General features: G+C 51.9%; 2 protein-coding genes across 8 annotated transcripts in view; one reads left to right on the top strand and one right to left on the bottom strand.

Moving 5' to 3' along the window:
* Positions 1-3,494: 3,494 nt before the first annotated feature.
* LOC125407283 (uncharacterized) lies at positions 3,495-12,750 on the bottom strand. 7 transcript variants are annotated; one of them, XR_015735694.1, is made up of 6 exons: positions 12,237-12,750; positions 11,965-12,089; positions 10,216-10,609; positions 9,691-9,870; positions 5,614-9,609; positions 3,495-4,279 (listed from the first exon to the last, which is right to left on the bottom strand). XR_015735694.1 is itself a non-coding variant. In XM_087899217.1 (5 exons), exons 1-3 carry the CDS (start codon positions 10,512-10,514, stop codon positions 9,303-9,305), a joined length of 522 nt encoding a protein of 173 aa, XP_087755343.1. In that variant the 5' UTR covers positions 10,515-10,608; the 3' UTR covers positions 3,495-4,279; positions 5,614-5,872; positions 6,439-9,302. The 7 variants fall into 7 exon arrangements, 5 of the variants coding, with proteins under 5 accessions (XP_087755343.1, XP_087755344.1, XP_087755345.1 ...); XR_015735695.1 differs by lacking the exon at positions 11,965-12,089 and having other exon boundaries at positions 10,480-10,609; XM_087899217.1 differs by lacking the exons at positions 11,965-12,089; positions 12,237-12,750 and having other exon boundaries at positions 5,614-5,872; positions 6,439-9,609; positions 10,480-10,608.
* Rapgef3 (Rap guanine nucleotide exchange factor 3) overlaps positions 9,762-14,481 on the top strand; it is a 23,304-nt gene continuing 18,584 nt past the window's right edge. The window contains exons 1-2 of the mRNA XM_087899215.1: positions 9,762-9,898; positions 10,318-10,530. Of these exons, the coding sequence (XP_087755341.1) occupies positions 9,893-9,898; positions 10,318-10,530 (219 nt within the window). The 5' untranslated portion in view covers positions 9,762-9,892. The remainder of the gene's footprint in view (positions 9,899-10,317; positions 10,531-14,481) is intronic.

Here is a 14,481-nt window from a genome sequence, read left to right as displayed (position 1 = left end):
AGACATGCTGAAACTTTGCTGGTAGGCCACGATCTTGTGGTGATATGCAGATTAATAGAAATGGGTTAAATTAAGATGTAAGAGTTACCCAATAAGAAGCTAGAGCTAATAGGCCAAGTGATTTAATTAATTCAGTTTCTGTGTGATTATTTTGGAGCTAAGCAGCTGGGACAAACAAGCAGCCTTCCTTCAACAGAAACCCCTATCCCTGAGCTAGAAAAACCTTGTCTTCCTCACATCCAATACTGACCTCTCCAACCCTGCCTTAGGGGGAGGCAGTCCTTGTACATGAATAATAAAAAGCTTCCTTTAGTTAATTGGCCATCATGGGTTATTGGTCTTTCTTTTTCCATCTTTGGGATTAATGTGTGCAAGTCTCAGCTCAAATGTTTCTTCTTCAGAAAGGCTATTTCGGACCCCCTCTCTAAAGCAGGACATTCCCGTAACACTTGCCAGTCTATTAAGTTCTTTTTATACAGTCTAACCGTGTGTGTGTGTGTGTGTGTGTGTGTGTGTGTGTGTGTGTGTGTGTGTGTGAGAGAGAGAGAGAGAGAGAGAGAGAGAGAGAGAGAGAGAGAGAGAGATTAGGCACATACACCGAAATCAGAGAACAAATTAGTTCTCTCTTTTCATTGTGTGGGTCCCAGGGATTGAACTTTGGTCATCAGGCGGCATGGCAGCAAATATCTTTAATCTGTAAGCCATCTTGATGACTGACTTTTCCTGATTTACAAGTAAAAGCCATACAACCCAGGAAGCCCCTCAGTCTAGAGTGGCAGTTCTCAACCTGTGGGTCATCATCCCTTTGGGGGGGGCATCAAACAGCTTTTCACAAGGGTCACCTAAGAACATCAGAAAACACAGATATTTACATTACGATTCATAACAGTAGCAAAATTATGGTTATGAAGTAGCAACAAAAATAATTGTATGGTTGAGGGTCGCCACAGCATGAGGAACTGTATTAAAGAGTTATAACATTAGGAAGGTTGAGAACCACTGGTCGGGAGCAAGTCATATGATTAGTCCTCCTGTTTCCCAGTGACCCAGTGGGGAGGAACTCAGCAATAATGAAGGGAAAGAAAAGCTAGCTGTCCATACAGAATTATTCCATCCTGGCTCTAGGGGGCAACCTTCCCCAGCCTTGAACCTTCGTCTTCAGCTATGCAGGTCCACTAAAACCTGTAGACCTAAATTTAGCTTGTAAGTTTCTTTAGATTCTTCTGCCCAGATCTTACCTCATCACCCTGTCCTCTCCTTCCCCAAGGAGTTCAAAACTGACACCCTTGGTAATGGCAGCCCAAGGCTGTGTCTGACACAGGAGAGAGGACCTAAATTTCTCTCTCTACTTCTGTTTTTGTTTGTTTCTTTGTTTGAGACAGGGTTTCTCTGTGTAGCACCGGCTGTTGTTTGAGACAGTGTTTCTCTGTGTAGCCCCAGCTGTTGTTTGAGACAGTGTTTCTCTGTGTAGCCCTGGCTGTCCTGGATCTCCCTCTGTAGACCAGGCTGGCCTTAAACTCACAGAGATCTGCCTGTCTCTGCTTCCCAAATTCTGGGATTAAAGGTGTGGGACACCACTGCCCAGCTATCTCTCTCTACTTCTGCATCCCCATTTTTATCCTGAGGTCAGGTCTGTGGACTAGAAAACTTCAGAAAGAACTGATCTAGAAGGCTGGCTGCAAGTAGGGCCCCAATCACTGAGGTTTTGAGGCTCCAAATTCAAGGTGTTGAAGGAGACTGCTCCTTCATTTCCCAGCCGCCCAGACCCAAATAATCACACAGAAACTGTACTAATTACATCACTGTTTGACCTATTAGCTCAGGCTTCTTATTTAACTAACTCTTACATCTTAAGTTAACCCATTTCTATTAAGCTGTGTATCGTCACGAGGCTGTAGCTTACAGGGTGCTTCTATTCTGGCGTCTTTCCCCTTCAGCAGCTACATGGCGTCTCTCTCTGACTCTACCTACTCTCTCTCTATATCTTTTCCAGTCTGGCTAAATTCTGCCCTGCCATAGGCCGAAGCAGCTTCTTTATTAACCAATGGTAATAAAACATATTCATAGCATACAGAGGGAAATTCCACATCACAGGGAGTATCTTGGTCCTAGAAATCTGCTCCCAGGTCTGGGGGGACCTTCTGCCCCTAGAACAGGGTCTTAGGACTGGAATAGAATTACTTGAAGTCTCCCTTCACAGTTAGCCCCCACTTCTCTGCCTACCTGAGAGCCTAGAGCAGTGGTTCTCAACCTTCCTAATGTTACAACCTCATGTTGTGGTGACCCCACCATAAAATTATTTTTATTGTTTCTTCAAAACTACAATTTTGCTACTGTTATGAATCCTAATGTAAATATCAGTTTTCTGATGCTCTTTAGGTGACCCCTATGAAACGGTCATTTGACCCCCCAAAAGGGTCACAACCCACAGGTTGAGAACCACTGGCCTAGAGGTTCTTTCAGAGGCCAGGATGATGAGTGAGAAGATGTCAGACAGAAGCCACAGCTATTTTGACAAAAGCTAAAAGGGTATTAGAAGGAAGGGAATGATGTTACCACTGTAAGAGCCCAGGAAGAGCAGGGTGAGGTGCTAGGCCCACCTACATCAGTGAGGCCCCAGTTATAGGACACATTTGAATCTCTCCTTCCCCACTCCTCGGGAGTGGGGAGTGTTGGTATATGGGAAACAGAGGGCAGGTGAATCCTGTGTTTACCTCAGCAGGACTGCAGCCTCAGGCCTATGGCGCTGATTCACTTGGGTGAGTTGCTCGCTGAAGCGGGTGGAGGAAGAGTCAGGCTGCGTCAGGCTGCAACTATGAGGTGGAAGGGCAGCCACTAAAGCCTGGCACAAGGAATGATGAAGACTCACGCTGAGACTGGAATTTGGGATGGGTTCTTTACGTGAGGAACTCCCCAGGAGGCTTCCTCCAAAAGCAGGCAGATCTCTGGTCATGAGGGCAGTGGTGAGTAAAGCCTAAATACTGGTTGATCTCTGGTTTCTTCCAGTGTAGGGACCCAAGCGTGGCACCCGAGGGAGGTCAAGTGGCCATGCTTGATGACCACTTCTGGAGGAGGAAGGGTTGCATCAGCGATGGGGGAGGCAGTAGAAGCGCAGCTAAGCCATGAGCAGGGTGGAAAGTCACCAAGATAGATCTCTGCGGGAGCCAAAGGGAGGGGGAAAAGGACCAGTGGAAGGCCAGGGGAACCTCACTGACCCCTCTCACCTCAGGGCATGACCCCCCCCCCCACAGGCTGCCCTGAGTATGGGAGGCACACAACCTGATTGAAGCACAGCCAGTGTAGTGGGTGAGAGGTTTACAGGGATTCCAAAACCATTTCCTGCTCAGTGGCCATGGATTTCTCCCACAGAGGACTCTTGGAATAGTGAGCACAGTGACTGTCAGGAATGGGGCAGGGAATACCGAACTCCAAGGGAAGTCTGGCTTAATTATGATTTCTATTGCCGTGACGAAACACCATGGCCGAAAAGCAAGTTGGGGGAGGAAAGGGTTTATTCAGCTTACACTTCTAAATTGCTGTTCATCACTGAAGGAAGTCAGGACAGGAACTCAAACAGGGCAGGAATCTGGAGGGAAGGAGCTAATGCAGAGGCCATGGAGGGATGCTACTTACTGGCTTGCTCCCCATGGCTTCCTAAACCTTCATGCTTATGGAACCCAGAACCACTAGCCCAGGGATGGCACCACTCACATGGGCTGGGCCCTCTCCCATTGATCACTAGTTGAGAAAATGCTTTATGGCTGGATCTCAAGGAGGCCTTTCCTCAGCTGAGGCTCCCTCCTCTCTGATGACTCCAGCTTGTGTCAAGCTGACACAGGAAAACCAGTTAGTGCCAACGCCGATTCAGGTAGGACACCTGCAGGGGAAGCACCTGGGCAGTGGCTGCGGTTTGTAATGACTCCCAGGCCCATTTGGGAGTGCACTTCCATGGAGGCTTGAAGTGTCTGTGTAGTCAAGGGATCAGGCCAGAATTCTGGCCACTCCTGCAATGTGTCTACGGGGAGCATCTGACTGGCCCACCCCTTCCCCTGAAGGTAACAAACCCTGAGGAAGAGAAGGAGGAAGAGGGAGGGGCTGGGGAGCAGGAGGCAGTCCTTGTTGTCCTAACGTGAAGTCTGAATAACTGAGGCCGCTCTCCCTCCCAGGCAAAGTCGTCTGTGGCGGTCTCTCGGTTGGATTTGTGGACATCCCTTTGGTTCTCTGCTTCCTTCTCTGGTTTCCATCCTTGCACCTCCCCTGGTCTCTGATCAGGGCCTCTCTGAAGGGAGGAAATGGGCAGTGGATCTGGTGCCAGGAAGTCTTGGCCTGTGCAGCTTCCTCTCTGGCCCCAGCATTTCCTGAGCAGGATTTGGGGGCAGGACTGGGGCAGGTCTGATGCTGGAAAGAGAGTCTATTCCTGGCCTAAATGCAAAGCTGTGCTCCTTCCCCTATTCCTCCCTCCTCCACCCTAGACAATACTCAGGACAGCTGGGGCAAGCCAGCAGTCAGGCCTGGGACACAGGAGGCCGACCCAACAGGACTTCTCTCCTGGGCTCCTGCAGCCACCACTTTGCCAGTATCCAAAAGCAGGTATCAGGGAGGGCTGGACAGAGACCAAAGGCTCAGCATAGGTGAGGATGGGAACAGGTTAATAAAGTCTGGGAACTCTGGAAAAGGGCCCCTGGGAGGAGTGGTGATCTGCAGATGGCCAGGCGGTCTTCTGTGGGGAGATGTTAGCTGAGGAAGGCATAAGGTACTGGAAGGAGGGGAAAGTGAGTCCCTACTGGAATAGCCATTTCTGAGTACTGACCATTCAAGGTCAAATGGGATGTCTCCAGGACATTTGACACTCTCTCGCGCTCATGTGCGTGTGTACATGTGTGTCCGTCCCTTTGCCTGTCTCCCCTCCTCCCAGAGAAGCAGAGCCCAGGCTATCTGATGTGTTTTGGTGTAGCACACATTTTCTGAGCAACTGGCCTGCTCTCCACCGCAGGCCCCTCTAGACTTAGCCTTATGCCTTCTGTGAGCCTGTCTTCTCCCACCAGCTCTCCACACTTTGGTCATCACCTCAGGTCTTTTCAGCGAGTGTTTCCTTGCCCCTCTGCCACCCACCGGGATCTTGAGCACCAGCAGGAAGCGTGTCCCTGTTCGTGTTCCAGCAAGCTCGCTGCTAGTCCTCAGACCTGCCTGTAGACCCGGCTTGCTCATTTCCCCAACTTAGGGAAGGCAGGGACCAGCCTTCTGCTCACATCCCTGTCCAAAGTGGCTCATGAGTGACCGGTTCTGACCTGTTAGTCCTAGGAAGGTTTGGCTTCGTGCCCATCAACATTCCAGCTCCCTGCCTCTGCCCCCACCCCAGGAATGGGCAGGAGAGGAGAGGAGTAACTGAACTGGAACCACTACTTGGAGAAGCAGCCTAGGAAAAGATTCAGAGAACTTTCCGGAGTCCAGAGGCAGAGTCCAGACAAGGGAGGGGGCGGGCTGGGTGCTTGTCTTAATCTTTCCCCATGACTGCTTAGTTCTAGCCAAGGTAGAAGCCCAGGGACCCTGGGAGAGGGCTGGCATCGGACCTGAACTCCTCTGCTGCTTATTTAGTGTCACTCTCCAAGCTACCTCTTTTCTGCAGTTCCACTGAAGGCCACGCGTTAACAGCTTCTTCCACCTCCACCGCTGTGACGAAGGCTTGTGAAGGAGTAAGGAACGCGGAGGAAGGCAACACCTTGAAAATAAACCGACAGGATCAACGCTTCTCACCGACCCACATCTGCACAGCGCAGGTCCGTGGCAGGCGGCATCTGATTTCCAGAGTTCCCCTTGACTTCATCTCCTTCCAGAATCACGACGCAAGCAACTATTTATGCCACATACTGTGCTGGTGAGGGAGACAGAAAGATAACCCCACTGGATGTTATGTTCCGAAAGTCTTAGTTGGTTGGGTTTTATCTGACTCTCTCTCTGTTTTCCCCACCCTCTCTCTGGCAGTCTCTTGTAGTCCAGGTTGACCTTGAACTTGCTCTATAGCTGATGACAACTTTGGCCCCCTTATTCTATTGCCCCACGTCTCCAGTGCTGGGATTACAGGCATGTACCACCACCATTTATTTGCTGCTGGCGATGGTTTCTGGAGCTTTGTGCATGCCAGACCAGCACTCTATCAGCTGGGCGACCCCACCAGCCTGTGCCCAGAGTTTGGGGGTGGCATCAGCTACCCGGTTTTACAGCACAGTTCCTGACAACTCCAGCAAATGTCAAACGAATTCAAGATTGTTAGTAATGATGCTAAGGCACCACACTGAGAGGATGATGGGAGGTGAGGCAGAGGCAACAATCAGGGATGGGAGAGGTGGTTGATAGTAGATGGGAACATGGGCTGTCATTACGTGCCCAAGTATGGCTCTACAGTTTGCTGTCAGTGTGACCTTGGGCAGATTACTTCACCTTTCTATGTTCCAGTTCCCTCAGCAGAGTGGTTTTCCTGAGAGAGCGAATGCTAAGATAAGTGGGCTGCCACTCACGGTGGTAGCAGCAGGAGTGGGGAAAGGAGAGGCGTGCTATTGGCTAAACCAACCGCCTAGGTGCCTGATTGGCTGTAGGAGAAGGGTACTACCTTACAGCGTTCTTGCTTAGCGGCTGGCAGGACTCCCGGAGCCAAGAGGCAAAGCTAGCTGGAGGAGGAGCTCCCTGGGGCAGGAAGAGAGTGTTGGGCATGTTTAAGGTTCCAGCAGAAATCCAGGAAGCTGAGGGCTCAGTGTGTGCAAAGTCAACCAAGAGGCCTAACTGGAAGAGACACAGTCCGGAGTCAAAGCCTGGTTCTCAGCCACTCCCCGCCCACCCCAGATTTCCTACTTCCACACCTAGTCACCAGGAGAACCACCATATACCCAAGAGACAGCGGGTCCTAGGGGACTTGTATTCCAGCAGAAGCTCACTTTAAGGGACAGCCTATATCAAGTGGATTTGATGTGCCTCTCACATCCCTTGTCTGGTCCTCTCTGACCACCAGAGCCAGAATGGCAGTGTTGGGAGCATGGCTCCAGATGTGGGCTTTTGTCTTTGTAGGAGCTTTCCTAATGTTTCTAGAGTAGGACTACACAGATTCAATGGCCCTTTGGGTAGAATCCCTCAGGGCTCCAGCACTTTCGAGATGGAAGGTCTTGAGCACATTATGTAACATCTTGGAGAGCGTCAGCTTCCTCATCTGAGAAATGGGATAATGGTAATGTCATTTCACAGGGTTGTTGTGACAATTAAAAGAATATAAATGAAGTATATTAAAAACAGGACCTAGTGCCTGTTAAGTATAATTATTATTTCTCTGTCTAAGACACCTACCAGGCATGTAATGGCAGTTGGGGAGGGTGGATACTGCAACAGGACCTGGCATGCTCACCTCCAAGATGGCCCATCTGCCTGGATGTCTTCTTCAGACATCCTTCCCTGTCCCGTGGCCCTCAGCCTCAGTGAAACATCTAACAAGCAGTAATTGCACTGGCTAGGTCCCGTCTATCAATCCCGGGAAGACCCACTGCATGGGCAGGTGGTAGAAGACCTGACTCCTGCCAAGAAGGGCTATCTAATTCTTTTGGTGGCTCAGGTCGCTGGTGACGAGGTAAGCACAAAATCCAGCATTGTGGCTTCCTAGGACAGAGGGAATGAGAGCAAGATGGGGCCAGTGAGTTTGGGGCAGTCGTTGCTGACGTTTGAATGACTTTCTCAGGTGCTTCCTGTGTATTAACTAACAAAAGCAGTGTAGGAAAGGGTTGGAGCCCCAGTTTGAAGGTCCAGGCCATCAAGGAGAAGGTGTGGCGACAGGGGCATTAGCCGTCACATTGCATGTCAGTCAGGAAGGGTGAATGTGACACTCAGGTCACTTAGACTTTTCATCCACCGAGGGACGGTGGTCTGTGGGGATCATGCTGTCCTCATTCAAGGTGCATCTTGTCTCTAAAATACCTCCAAAGGCACCCAGAGCTTTTCCCCTTAGGTAAAGCAGAGCCAGACAGCCTGGACAGGAGCGTCACTAGACAGGAAGCAGGGGCAGGCACATGGTTAGATCAACAGATAAGCAGGTGTCCTCCTGCCTCATCCCTCAGCATCGCTCCCTCCTGCCCTAAGAGGGGGCAACGGGAGTAGGAAACAGGGACTTTCCCACTCCACAGCCAGTTCCAGGGAACTCTTCTGCAAGACCTTCTAAGCCAGATCTGGTATCCTGAGTGCCACCTCGGCACCCCCAACCACAATTCCTGTCCCCACAACATTCCTGAGACTATTTCTTATCCTTCTAGGCCAAGTTTCCAAGTCATTGTTCCAAGTTCTAAGAACGTGAGTGGTGGGCAGGACTCCTTCCCAGGTTCCCTTCTTTCCTCAGGGGGGCAGTGAAAGCTTCACTACCGTGTCTCAAAGAGTGGGAGCCACAGATGACCTGGAGTGCTTATTCAAAGTTCGGATTTTCCGTGTCATGCCAGTAAGATGGTATCAGAATTGGAGTAGTTAAAACGTTCATGCTGAAACGGCCCTGGGAGAGAAAAGCCGTTGAGACACACACGCAGTGAAATTCGGGTTTTTTAATGATGATTAAAATTCTCGCATCAAGAAATCAGTTCTGGGTGGAAATGGACTTAGTTGTGCTGGATTTAGCACCCACCCCCCCCAATCTCCCAAGCAGTGGGAAAGGAGAAGAGAATGGGCTAAGTAAGGGAAGAGTCCTTGAACTCTGGGGGCGGGGCCTGTGCCTTCTAAACCCTCATTAATGTCTTGAGCAATTATCGGGCGCCACTGAAATCGCCGTCCCAGGTCACAGTCTCTGTCCACTCGGAAGCAGGCATGAGTGAGACGAAGTGCCCGCCATCTGTGTGGCACTGGAAATGAGGCCCAGGGAGGTGTGGGGCCTCGGCTGTTACCTAGCCCGGCACAGGGGAGCCCGGGGGCGGAGTAGGGAGTGAGAGGCGTGACCCTCTAAAGTCCAGCCTGTCTTTGAAACTTTACTATAAATCTAAACCCTGGCCCAATCTATGTATCTGCTCGTCCCTCTCTCCATCTAGAATATGGTCCTTCCCCTCCAGCCTCAACTTCTCAACCCGCGGGATTGGGAGGGCAAAGGTGGGAAGCCAGACAGCGGGATTCCCCACAAGAAGATTGCTAGAGACCCTGAACCCAAACGGGAGGCCGGATGCCCCTGGTCAGGAAGCAGCCCCAGGCCGGATTTCCCTCTCGGGTGGGGCGGCCATGACTCACTCTCTCCCCCTTCCCTAGTTTCCTTGTTTGCATTTCTCCTCCTGGCCACGTGGCGGCGGGTGCAGCCTTTACTGCCCCTGACCCGGCGCCCGGGCTGAGACTGGGGCATTCACCCTATGGCACTTCCTACCCGCTGGGGCTTCGGGTCCGGAACCTGAACCCACTGACTGAACCCGGGTAGGGACTCCATCAACTGTGGGTCCGGCCCCTTCCCCTATGAGCACCCCTACCGTAAAGCCTGTGCCTCTTCCCCGCCCCCTCGGCCTGTCCAGGGGAGGGGAAGGGGCGGGCAGCGCAGGGGGTGTGACAGCTCCCGCCCGGATCAGTGCCAGCTGCAGCTTCGCTTGAGCGCCCTGTGCCAGCTGGCGCTTACATCTGGAACAGAGGCAAAGGCTCAGAGTTCTTAGTCTTTGGGGAGGGGTGGGGGTTCCCCACTCCCCTCAGACTTCTACTCACCCAGGTCGAGCCCCTTTGCCTAGCCCTGCATCTTGCTCCTCCAGACATCCTGTCCTGCTGGGAACTGGCTCTTCGCTGCCGCCCGGGTGTCGCTCACACCCACACCCCTCCAGGATTCCAGGTTGGAGCTGCCCTGGAGCGCGCCAGGGATCCTCCAGCCTCTTGCTAGAGCGTGCCCCGCTGTGTGAGCAGGAGAAGAAACATGAAGGTGGGTAAGGTGGGGCCCGGGTCAGGGCCAAGGAAAGCTGCTGGAAAGGGCGGGAGAGGAAGCCGACACGTGGGGAGTTTGGGTGGGAGAAGGTGGCGGGGAGGAGAGTTTGAGGCTAAGCTGCTTCTGGGGATCTAGTGTGTGTACAGCCTCAAGCCGGGAGAGGTGGACAAGGCTGCAGGACACGGGCAGTGAGGCGAGGACTGAGAAGGGCCCCATCTTTGTGAGCCAGCTGGAGACCCCTAGGTGCGCCAAGCCAGCAGGACCCGGGGCAGGTCTTCCTGTCCCTCCCCCGGCTCCTGGCAGACGTGCTGCACCTCCGCCTGACCAGTCCAAGTGCAGAGCACGCTAAACGTGGTGTAGTGTGGAGATCCAGCTCCTCCAGCCGATGGCTGTCCACTTTTTTCCTCACATCACAGGTCAGCTGGCCAGGTGAGAACCACTGGCAGGTGGGTCCAGCTGTGGTGGAGAGTCCAGCTGTGGGGGCACCGCAGGTGGGAAGTCTCCCTGACGTGGTTCCAGAGGGCACGCTGCTCAATATGGTACTGAAAAGAATGCACCGTCCCCGGTGCTGCTCTTACCAGCTGGTGTTCGAGCACAGGCGGCCCAGCTGCATCCAGGGACTTCGCTGGGTGAGTACCCTCCATCAACCAGTCTAGACCAGGACTGGAAGAGTCCGGAATGCAGTGCTGGTGGGCCAGGCAGCTTGCTCTAGGGGTGCGGAGTAAAACATTTGGGTAGAGAGAAGGCAGGGCAGCTTGGAGTTGGTATGTGTGGCAGACCACATAATCAGAGCCTGTGTGTGTGGTGTGCTGTGCTGATCTGCCCCCCCCCCCATTAGGGCTTTATTCTTTATCCATCACCTCCTTGTTCAGGCATGGACTTATGTGTTGTGATTTCTTTCTGTGTGGCAGTGGGAGATGTGGGGCCAGGTCAAGTGGGGGTGAAATTAGCTTGGTTACTGTTCTTGACACATCACTGTGGCAACGGTCTCCTCTGGTGAACAATTGAACCGGGCTGATTCTGCTTTTTGCTCCTAGGGTGAGGTATTTGTGTAGCTAAAGCTTGGCACCTGGCCATAGGGGACTGAAGAGGCTTCAGAGTGGAGAATGTCTGCTGAAGGAAGGGAGTGGGGAGGATGGGGGCTGGAGGGGGTGCATGGTAGAGAAGCCAGTCCCCAGGATACTCTTCTGTCTTCCCAACCACCAGGCTTGATAGTCCTGTCTGTAAGCTGTGTATACCTGTGTGTGTGCGGGGGTGGTGGTAGGTAGGAGCAGAGGGTACTGAGTGGAGGGTGGTGTGTGCGTGTGTGTGTGTGTGCGTAGGGGTAGATGGTACTGGGTGGAGGTTATACATGTGTGTGTGTGTGTGTGTGTGTGTGTATGTGCATAGGGGTAGAGGGTACTGGGTGGAGTGTGGTGTGTGTGTGTGTGTGCGTAGGGGTAGAGGGTACTGGGTGGAGGTTGTACATGTGTGTGTGTGTGTGTGTGTGTGTGTGCATGGGGTAGAGGGTACTGGGTGGAGTGTGGTGTGTGTGTGTGTGTGTGTGTGTAGGGGCAGAGGATACTGAGTGGAGGGTGGTGTGTGCGTGCGTGTGTGTGTGTGTGTGTGTGTGTGTGTGTGTTGGGGCAAGGGGTACAGAGGGGAGGGTAGAGAGAAAGCAGGAGTGGGTGACAAACTTGGAAAGATCATTTCTTACCAACAAGTCCCTTTGAGTAAAAAACCACTGCCCCCTTTCTCTACCTTGTCCAAACACTACTGTCATTTCTAATAAAGGGGGCCGGGTTGAGAAAGCCACAGGTGTGTCTAGAGGAGAAGACCCCTGCACTGGAGCCCTGTCCCTACTTGTATCTCTCCCTGGATTTTTCTAATAGGGTGGGAGGGGCACTGGTTCTACCCCACGTCCCAGCTCAGGCTCTGGGTCACTGCAGGGCGGGAGTTCCTGCTGGGATCTAGCCTCTGGAACCTCCCTCCGGCCTTCCCCTTCAGGCTATAATTACTTGTGCATTTCCTGTCCCCTTCCCAGCTTGGAGAAGCTAGGTAGGAGGTAGGAAAAGGTCAGTTACCAGGACAATGAGGTCACTGCGGACTCTCTTGGGATCCAAAGTCAGGGAGAGGGTGGAGGAAGACGCCGGTCAGTCTCCTAGCTCCCCTAAGACCTCAGAAAGAAAGGACCAGCTTGCACTGGAGGCTGGAAACATAAAAATAAGGGTTGCTGGACTGTAAACAGTGTCAGAGGTTCAGAAGCAGGCCCACCTCTGCCATTCACGGCAGAAGTGCGGGAGGGCTGTTGACTAAAGTGTTTAGGACTAGAGACCGCTGTCCCCCAGCTCCCTACCGTGCTCGCCCTTGAGGGGTGGAGTGAGGTAGGTCCAGTCTACCGCGTGTGTTCAGGAGCTCCTGGCTGTCTTCGCGGCTGCACCTCTTGACGCTTTTAAGGCCCCTTTGACTCATGAAGTGTTCCTCTGAGGGAACAAGTCCCAGCAGGGTGTGTGCGTGTACGGGGTGAAGAAGGTGAGCCCAGAGCCCAAGAAGACAGGGCTGGGTTGTTCAGGCTACACCCACCTCTTCAAAAAGCCCAGGGGAAAGAGGGTTAGCCTGAAGAAGAGTTCATCAGAGACCAGACCACGGTTAAGGCAGAAAGGATTTAACAACTATGGCTAAGTCAGTACAGCCAGGGGGTAAAGAGCACTTTTGAAAAATATGAGGGCGAGATGAGGTCTTATACTGGATGTGGGAATAGGAGAAAGATCAGGGTGACCTTGGGTGTGCCCCACAGACTCAAGCAAGCCTGGAATGTTTCTTCCATTCATATGACAGTTTGGGGGTAAGTGGCTCTATTCTCAAGACAAATCCATCCAAATATAGTGTAAGATCACAATACTTTAACAGCTCATCTTTGTTGCATTCAATATGCTCACAACAGCCTGGTGGGGTCAATGCTAATGGTTTCATCTTACAGATGTGAAAAGGGAGGCACAGAGAGGTCAAGCAGCAGGAGAAGGGCTGCACAGCTGCTGAGTGGCTGAACTGGGCTTTGTACCCAAGAGACACCTACAGAATAGCTCTGACCCGCTCTCGGTCCCTGCCCCATGCACACCTGGCCTAGGACTTTAGACATGTCCAAAGGAACTGGTCTGGTGGATTTCCATGCTGTCTGGTTCCCTGACTATCCTTCCAGTTAAGTTCTGAATCTTAGTGACAGAGATGGAGGGTAAGGCCGGCCATCAGACTAGTGCTAGCACCCCTCTGCCATCTCAAATCCTTCCTGCTCTCAGCTGAGAAGCGTTAATAGGCAAGGGCCGAGGGTCATCACTTGACCCACTCCAGTCATTACTTTCCAACTGAGAACCTTAAAATGATACTCAAGGGTCATAAGATCAAGACCAGAGCCAGCCATAGCCCATATGTCAAGGCAGTAAGATGTTGTCAGAGGCTGCTTGTTTGTTTCCCGGTCACCCAGACCCGAAATAATTATGCAGAAACTATATTAATTACAACACTGCTTGGCCAATAGCTAATGCATACTTCTAGCTAACTCTTACATCTTAAATTAAGCCATTTCTATTACTTTGTGTATCGCCACAAGGTTGTGGCTTACCAGGTAAAGTTCTGTCTGGCATCTTTCTCCTTCAGCGGCTACATGATATCTCTCTGACTCTGCCTTCTTTCTCTCAGTATTCAGTTTAGTTTTACTGCCTAGCTCTAGTCTACCCTGCCACAGGCCCAAAGCAGCTTCTTTATTAACCAATGATAATAAAACATATTCACAGCATACAGAGGGGAATCCCTCGTTAGTCGGAAGGTATACAGAAGAAGTAGAATGCTGGATTACTGCATTAACTTTTGCTAAGCAGTGGCTGCAAGGCAGGCACCATCCCATGGCCTTGAGATTATTAGCCTATTTCAATAATTCAATAATAACTCTCTGGGATAAGTTTCTCCTTCATGGACAAGAAGTTGGTCCACAGAGAACTTAAGTCAGCATAAGGTCACATGCACCCTGGCTGCCATTCAGAAAGCAGCGTTTGAACCCAGCCATCTGGCTCCAATGGCCACACAGGTGCCCACAACTGCTCATTAACAGTCCTCTCCCAAGTTCCCAAGGTCTCCATTCACAAGAACATTGAAGGGGCACAGAAGAACTATGTTAACAAGAGTGTCCCTTGCTCCTGAAGGCAGAATGCCTCTGCCGTTTCTTTCTGTGGCTGAGGAAGTCCAGGGGTTGAGCTCACGAGAGATTACGGTAGAGCTATGCAGGGGGGCGGGGGGGGGGGGCTGTGGACTCAGACAGGCTCTGGTGTGAATGCTGTTTGCCACCTGTTAGCGTGGGTTATGCAACCTTTTTCTGGCTGTGAAATAGAATGCAAACACCTGCTTCACATGGAGACGACACCTGAATCACCGCTTTCTGAGCAACTGTGTGACCCTAGGCAGTGACTTTGGCTCTGAGGGCTTCAGCTTTTTAAAGTAAGATAACATGCCTTATTTATGGTTGCACTCTCAGGCTACTGCCCTCAGACTCCCATGCCCATCCCTTGGGGTAGGGCAGGAAGTGACCAGCTTGGTCATGTGGCCTCCTA

Source organism: Myodes glareolus, chromosome 19 (assembly GCF_982192425.1).
Source record: "Myodes glareolus chromosome 19, mMyoGla1.1, whole genome shotgun sequence".
Lineage (NCBI taxonomy): Eukaryota > Metazoa > Chordata > Mammalia > Rodentia > Cricetidae > Myodes > Myodes glareolus.
The sequence above is the reverse complement of the archived record's forward strand: the minus strand, read 5'-3'. Positions and strand labels throughout refer to the sequence as shown.